Source organism: Tupaia chinensis, unplaced genomic scaffold (assembly GCF_000334495.1).
Source record: "Tupaia chinensis unplaced genomic scaffold, TupChi_1.0 Scaffold000320_1, whole genome shotgun sequence".
NCBI lineage: Eukaryota > Metazoa > Chordata > Mammalia > Scandentia > Tupaiidae > Tupaia > Tupaia belangeri.
The window spans coordinates 2791976-2800342 of NW_006159813.1; the positions used below are offsets into that span (position 1 = coordinate 2791976).

Consider the following 8367-nt stretch of genomic DNA (forward strand, 5'->3'; position numbering starts at 1 on the left):
AGACATAGGGCTCCTGATGGTAGGGTCCTGGCGGGGAGCTGGACAGCTCTGTTGGGAGACAGCGACAGGATGATATTTAAGACATTAAGATCGTTTAATTTATGGCAGCATCACCTAGTTTTCCTCGTTCACTGTTCCCACAATACAGATTTGTATGCTTTGGCAGGACACACAGGCTCCAAGAGTGTGGAGGAGAGGACAGGAGCACACCCTTCTGCAACCTGGTCCACTGGCCTAACCCAGAGACCCAGGTGGGAGGTGGAAGCGGTGACAAAGGCAGCAAGCCTGGGTCACATCAAAAAGGAGGCTATTCTCAGTCCCATAATCATATGTGCCACAGAAGAATGTGGCTTCCTTTACACTTCAGGCTGGGCATGATACCACAGATATGCTTGAGCCCTCAGGTGAGGATTAGGTGACTAGGTCCAAGCTGTAAGCACCACCAGCCAGAGCAAAACAGAGGATAAAAGAGACTGGTCACCCAGAGGCACTGGAGGAAACAGGTTGGACAAGGCGCCAGGCATACTTGGACTTAAAAGAGACTGAAAACTCGGTATCTAAAGGCTCTTTGGGCTGGAGGGTAGCACGGCAGTGAAATGTGATGTGATGCTCCGTGAGGCTGACCCACACGAGGACAGTTCCCAGTTCTCATCACAGACCCTCCAGAACAAGCCAGAATGCATGTGCCCATGATCCAGATTCGCTGGGGGTGTTGCAGCCTCAAGACCCTATTGGGGTGCTGTGTCTTCCTAGTTTATGGAGATTAATTGAAGGAAAGAAAGGGAGGAAAGGGAAGAAAGAAAGGGAGGGAGAAGAGAGAGAAAGGGAAGAAAGAAAGAGAAGAAAGAGGAGGAGAAAAAAAAGGGAAGGAGAGAAGAAAGGGAGGGAAGAAAAGAAAGGAAGAAAGGGAGCGAAGAAAGGAAAATAAAGGGAGGAAAGAGAGGAGAGAAGAAACAAAAGGGGAGGGACCAGCAGTTAGCGTAATGGCTATGTCGCTGGACTCCCATGTAGTCAACCATGGTTCGTGTCCCGGACCTGGTGGCTTTAAAACTCATGCCGGGCACATGTGTGTCCATGCCCAAGATCCCAAGAGGAGAATGGAGGAGAAGGAATTGCGGCGTGGCCATCCCCCCGGGGGGGTGATTTCTTGCTTTCTGTCTGTCTCTGTCTGGTGAGCACACACGCCCTGTGGCAAAAACCTGGGGGGGGGGAAGAAATAATAATAATAGAAAAAAGCTCTTTAAATCCTTCACACTCAAGTCCCTGGCAAACTCTTGCTTATCTCAGTTATATGGATATGCTAAAAAGCTTCAGGAAATGTGAGGTTCACGATGCTAGAAGCAACTCATTTAGTGGTGGCTGGTTAAGCTGGAAGGTACAGAAGAACATGTAGGATGAGTTCTGATCACCTAATCCTGGGTAATTCCAGGGCTGGCCCAGAATAAATCTAGCTCTGCCAATTCCCTCGTCATTTTCCAGGGGATGGCCCCTTAAGGTGACTACACAGCAGGAAATTGAAAAAAAGCATCAAGTGCAGAAAACTGAGCTGAAGAAATAAATACATGATAATTTAAGAAAGTGAGTATCTAAAGATGAGAAGACCATTGAGGGCCTGAAGTTGGTTTATCAGCAGCAAGGGGTCAGTTTTCTTTCCCCAGGAGGCCTATACTGTAGAAACTTGACTAAAAGCTTTGGTATATGGAAAATTACATTTATCAACAAGTAGAAGGATATGTGGGCATTTCCTCCAACCCTTTTTATCTGAACAATAAATGAGATCTGTATAAGATTAGAGAGCTAGCCAGATAGAAGAATACTATTTTTGGATCTTGGGTTAAGTTCAAGTCCCAAAGCTGCTCAGATTCTCGATGATCTTCTTCCAGAGACTCATAGGGGTCCAACAACTCAGATTAAAGTTGCTGTTTATGTACAAAGAAAAACAAAAACCAAAAAAGTACTATTTTAGGATTTCCAAATCCTGCTCAGCAACCTGACCTGTTAGCCACAGCAAGCCTGCCATGGTCAATTCACCACTGTGACTTCGGAACTGATAACATAAAGAGAAGCTGGGGCAGAACCTCCAGGCTCTGCCAGGTGATGATGAAGAACTGAGCCCATTTTCTGAAGAGAGCCAGACACATTCTTGTACAATTGTTTACCCTCCGAGAGAGTCCAGGAATTGTTGAAACCTCTTTCTACAAGAAGGGGAGGTGCAGCTGGTGCTGACATCTCTAGTGACAACCCAACTTTCCCTCTGAATTGTATGGATTACGTTCCAGGTACTTTCTTCCCGTGGGGTTTGGATGAAGAGCAGTTGATAGAAACCTTGATGACTGAGACTGAATGGAAAGTTTTACCAGGACTGCACTGAGCCAATTTTCTTTAAGGAGAGCTGTGGTGGGTGGCCTGTTTCCTGTGGTGAGCCCTTTACCCTCAGGTGATTCTGACCGGTATTCATGTACCACCCATGATGCTGAGGTCACTGAGGTGTCTGCTTATCACCTGACAGGCTAAAATTCTCCAGGCACCACAAAGAGGAAGGTGGCAGGCTTCCCCAGTGCTGGCTCGAAGCTGGCCCCAAGTGACTCTCCAGGGCCTCTTTGGCCCTGCCTCTGGCACGAGATCGAGCTCTGGTTTCATCATTTCCATGATCTGCTCTCTGTGGCCAAGCAGACCTACTGAATATCTGAGATGACAGGAAAATGACTTACAGCTCTCTTGGGATGAAATCTCAACAACTTGACTTGGTAAGAGTGAGGAACTGGTTTTGTGGCTCTTCAGGGGGCAAAAAGCATCCACCTGATGGGGCAGCTTTAGCTCAAGGGTGAGAGACAAGAGAAATAAGAGTACCTCTAGAGTGTACAGCCCCACCGGCACACATGTGGTATAAAGTAACTGTGTTCATACCAGACACGTCGGAGCACTTTTGTGAATCCACCATTAAAGCATCAAATACTTCAAAGTCAGTTTTCTTCACTTGGATGACGTTGTTAACTGTGCCAAGCTGGCTGGTTACTACTGGCTGGGAAGAGACAGACAGGCAGAAATCATAACGTGGAAAGTCTGTGCAATTATTCTTCAGAGGACTTGGAATTCCTAGTGGGGTGTTCTCACCTCTGTTCATCTGGGTCAGCCATGCCAATAGTCTGAAAATAAGTGCTGCTATCTAGCTCAGTTATATGCAAAGACTTTTACCAGCAGGGCAAAGGGACCGGGCAACAATCCTCATTAAAAGAGGGTGACTTGACTGGAGCATGCAGTCACCCAGAGGACCAGGCATGGGAGGAGCAGTACCTCAGAAGGATCATGAGTCCACTGGCCATCCACAAAGAACTTGTACTGGTGTTCTCCTTCAGGCAGATCCAGGATGGCTACAAAGTTATTGTGGCTGCAAGGCAAAAGGAAGCAGAGGATTTCAGTCAGGTGGGCTCTGCCCTCTTAGCCGGCCTGCCAACCCAGGGACTGAATGACCTAGAATGCATCCATGTAGATCCATGAGCTCAGCTGCAGGAGAACAAACGTTTTTAGACAATTCAGTGTCTGGATCTCAATGTGCAAAAGTTTAAAGGAAGCAGGAGTGCAAGAAGTTTTCCTGAAAAGTCACTTCGTTCAGATACCAGGAATCCACATTCCTAACATTAAAAGGTCAATGGACAGGCATTTGCCCTTCTCAAGCCTGTAAGCAAAACACCATCCAGTAGTCCGAGGATAACATGAGACACATAATAGCAAGCTGCCTGGTTTTGTCCTTGTCAGCTTGCCTTGGGCAGAAGAGGGGCTCAATTTAATAGGATGCAAAATGTTCTCTAAAGAAACTTGCCCAGCAGGACAGGATTTCTCCATTTCATCAAGAGTTATTCGCTAGGAAACATGCTTTATGACTGGCAATCTGAGACAGAAGTCTCTGCTAGGGTTTCTGATAAAGTATCCTAGTGTGGGACCAGCAGTTGGCATAATGGCTATGTTGCTGGACTCCCATGTAGTCGACTGTGGTTCGAGTCCCAGACCCAGTGGCTTAAACTCACGCCGGGCGCGTGTGCGTGTGTGCCCAAAATCCCGAGAGGAGAATGGAGGAAAAGGGATTGTGGCGTGGCCATCCCCCCTGGGGGGTGATTTCTCGCTTTCTGTCTGTCTGTCTCTCTCTGGCAAGCGCACGGGCCCTATAGCAAAAACGTGTACAAAAAAAAAAAAAAAAAGGGGAAGAGGTTTCTGTTTCTGAAGGGTTCTGACTGAACAAATACTCAAGCGGAGTACCTAAAGTCAAAGATGTCTGTGACACAGATAGGCTCTCTAATCAGGGAGTTTTTTTCTTCTGACAAAAGTGTACTTAGGTTAGAGATGTGTACCCTATGATTAATTTTTCCAGTTTATAGAAACATCCTTGTTCTATTCACCCACAGAGATCATCTAGAAATGAGAGAATCCATGGCTTAAGACAAATATGAGAACATTCACAAGCAATTACCTTCTCGTAAGGGGAAGTTTACTCCAGTTGTTGAAGGATCCTGATAAGTAAACTTCCTTTCCACCCCCGGTCCATCGAAAAACAGTTGGCCGAGCCTGGGCGGGAGCTTTATCATTCACTTCCAGATCATGCTGCCAGGCCAAGAATTCCTCCTTCTCTGGAGCCTAGAAGCAGAGGAGTTGATTCAGGGAGAGGAAGCCCTTACTCAGTGAGCTCCATACAGGGGACAGTAACATTAGTTTTGACAATTCTAAAGCAGCAGCTGTTACTACCTAGGCTCATACTCGGACTTGGCAACTGACTTGCAATGCCTTAGTTTCCCCATCTGCAACTCCGAAATAATCAAATAATAATTCCTTAATGCTATGGCAAAGACTGAGTGAGATACTCTGCATAAAATGCTGAGCAGCATCTGACACCCAATGAGTGCCGAAAAATGATCAGCAATAGTCGCAGTCGTCGTCAAAATTCCAGGGCAACTATAAAACCCACTTGGAAAAACGCTGTGATGAATCCCAGCCTAGCTCAGTAAATGTCACTGTCTTTCCTTAATTAAGCCAGATTTGAAGTACATGAAAATTTATGAGGGACGGTTTCAGAGCTGTCTGCTTGAGAACTGGCAAATCCAGATTTTTAAGGAAGGGAAAAACTATTCATTGAGTACAGTCCAGGAACTGAAGAGAAGAAAAGTAAGTAAGGCAGAGTCAGACCCCTTCATAACTTCCAGTGTTGTAAGTGCCCAATAACTGAGGTATTCCAGAATAAGAAAGAAACTCATCCAACTCTGGCTAGGTGAATTCTATGTCGTTATGGATCGTTTACATTTTTCCTAGCCAGAAGCCAAAGATGTTAAAAGAGCAAGAGTCCCAGGCTGAGAGAGATCCTTCAGGGAGTCAAGGAGGCTTCTAGCACCTTCACTTCAAATACTGCCCTGAACTTTGTCTAAAAAAGGCCTGCATCTTTGAATTTTTTTTTTTTTAAGAGAGATTTTTGCTATAGGGTGGCACACTCACTGAAGAGACAGAGAGACAGAAAACAAGAAATCACCCCCTGGGGGAAGGCCACACCACAATCTCTTCTTTTTCCTCTTGAGATTTTCGGCACACATGTATTCGCACCTGGCTTGAGTTTTAAGACACTGGATCTGGAACTCGAACAGTGGTCAACTATGTGGGAGTCCAGCAATGTAACCATTACGCCATCATCTCTGCATTCTAACAAGAACTATGGATAGAAGAATAACAGACTGGAGTCACTTTGCACTGAGGACATGGTAATGAACAGCAGTCAGAGTGGTGCGTGGGCCAGTTAGACTTTTGGTATTTGAGGCAGTCAAGCTACTACACAATTTCAATAGGTTCTGATGACATGAGAACGGACACTACCTTAAATCATTCTTGGGACAAGCAGATGGTGTAATGGTCACATTGCTGGACTCCCATGTTGTTGGTCATAGTTTGAGTTCTGGACCTGGTAGCTTAAAACTCACACTGGGCATGTGTATGCATATGCTCAAAACTCTGAGAGGAGAATGGACTGCAGTGTGGTCATTCTCCCTGGGGGTTGATCTCTCACTTTCTGTCTCTGTCTTGATGGTAGGTGCATGCACCCTAGAGCAGAAAGAAAACTAAAAAAAAAAAAAAAAAAAATTTTCCATAGATTATCTATATGCTAAACATTTCCTGTAAGTTTTGGAAGAACAACAGGACAAATACTCTTGAAAGAAAGCAGTTTGATTCTTCAGTGTGCATGTGTACATGTGGTGTTTTTATTTAGACAGAGTCTCCCTATGCTGTGATCCTCCGGCTTCAGTCTCCCAAGCAGCTGGGGCCACAGGCATGAATGTGGGTGAGGTCATCCTCCCACTGCCGAGCAGCAGTGTCCACGCTGCACTGCCGTATCTGGGTGAAAGTGGTTTGATCCCTGCAGTGTCTTAAATGGCATTCTTGAGGCCAAACTTACTTCTGGGAGAAGGGATGTCAAATCACTAGAGAAACAGGATTCGAAAGTTCACTTTACACACAGCTTTTTGAGACTGCAATAAATGCAGAAAGCAAGCTTAAATCACAGGATACAGAAGCCAAGTAAAAGCAGGCTCTTTAGAGTTAGACTTGAAACAACAATCCAGGTGAGGGTGTAAGGTAAGAGGCTGATGGATCACCCAAACTAATGTGAGGGAAAAAACCAGGAATCGAGATGGAAGGAGTTGCCAGGATATGAACTTTACAGACAATGATGATTAACACGAAAGTGGATACTCAGAGTATGTTGGCCAAAGGGCACCTTCACCCTTCCTAAAACCTGCTTTGTTTCTTTAAGGAATTAGTTATTTTCAGATCTAACATATGTATTGTGTCCTTGGAGTAGGCCCTGCAGCTGGAAACAGACCACACTGAGGTGGTTAACAGGAATGTGGCTGAAGCAGGAATTAAGAATTATCTGAATTAAAGCAGACTCCAGGGTCCAGCAGTTGGCATAGCGGTTATGTCACTGGACTTCCACACATCTAATCATGATTCAAGTCCCTGACCTGTGGCTTGAAAACTCATGCCAGGCGTATTTGTGTGTGTGCCCAAGGTCCTGGGAGGAGTATGGATTGTGGCATGGCCATAAGCCCTGGGGGGTAGATTTCTCACTTTCCCTCTCACTGTCTCTGTCTCTCTCTGGCGAGCGCATGCGCCCTAAGACAAAAACCTCTTTAAAAAAATAAAAGGCAGACTACAGCAGGAAGTCTAAACCTGCCCGGTAATATTTGCATTGGCCTGCTTTAAATATCAAGGCATATTTAAATAACAGGGAGAGGTGTTGGACAGCTGCTGACTCCCTCCTGCAAACGCATTTCCCTCACCCACTGACCCCCAGGAGTAGAACTACCTTTCTATGCTGCTCTAAATAAGCAGAGGGAACCAAAAGTGTTGGGCAGCACTAAAGCCCTCTGGCAACTGCAGTCAGCAGTTCAACTCTTTCAGCCTCCAAGTGGACTCTGGTTTACCTCCAAAAAGGAAAACAAACTCTCAGACCAACTTTTTACAAAAGTGCCAGTCTGCCGTCAAGGTGAGGGAAGAGTTCTCAAAGCTGTGAAATTAATTATACCTAAGAGAAAAGCAGAGACTGCGACTCAATTACTGCTAGCTCGACTCTCTTAATTAAATGAAAATTTGAAACGCTGTCCCAGAGCTGCTTTCTCCTTAATGATGTTAAACGCAGTGAGTTCTTCCTCCCTCAGGGTGACTTTCTCATATCGGTAATTAGACACAGGTGCCTGGACTGCTCCGCGGGCTCTTACAGGGCCATCTCGGTAAAGGACCACTGCCCTCCTCGCTCTGACGGTGGCGAGCTGCAGAGACGTGGCGGGAAACTAGTAGATTCACATCAGCCAAGGGGAATCGGATCCACCCCCACACCCTGCACCTTGATTTCCTCGGAGTGGAAGAGGTCGGCGTCTTCGGGGCTGTCCATCAGGATCTTGGGCCTGTCCCCGTCCTTGGCGCCCCCCGAGCTGTCCCTCCGGGGCGTCTTATGGCCACCGTGCCGCTCCAGCGCGGCGCGCTCACTGCTCGTGTTGCCCATGGCGGGGGTCTGCGGCGACAAGGGGAAGCCGGACGCAGTCTCGCTCCACGAAGGGACCGGGGACGAGGACTCTCGGGAGCCAAGGAGTCACAAGGACCCTGCGGAAGGGGTCGGAGCACCGGAGTACCACGCCCCTCGGGTGAACGTTCGGGGCCGGGAGCCGGCTCCAGCCGACTCGGCGGGGATGGCGAGGTCTGTCTCCCTTGGCCCGCCCAGGCAGCAGCCGGCTCAAGAAGCTAGAAGATAACCGGACACTTTCCCAACAACTCGCCAACCCCTTAGCAACTTCCGCTTCCGGCGACTCCGCGAGTCCGCAGGCTCAAGGGGGTGGG

At 47.2% G+C, this 8367-nt stretch overlaps 1 protein-coding gene across 1 annotated transcript in view; it reads right to left on the reverse strand.

Moving 5' to 3' along the window:
- PRKAB1 (protein kinase AMP-activated non-catalytic subunit beta 1) overlaps window positions 1-8356 on the reverse strand; it is a gene marked incomplete in the record, with an annotated part of 11803 nt that extends 3447 nt beyond the window's left edge. The window contains 5 exon segments of the mRNA XM_027773088.1: window positions 1-48; window positions 2908-3022; window positions 3295-3388; window positions 4466-4629; window positions 7877-8356. Coding sequence (XP_027628889.1) covers window positions 1-48; window positions 2908-3022; window positions 3295-3388; window positions 4466-4629; window positions 7877-8035 — 580 coding nt within the window.
- Between the last annotated feature and the right edge of the window lie 11 nt (window positions 8357-8367).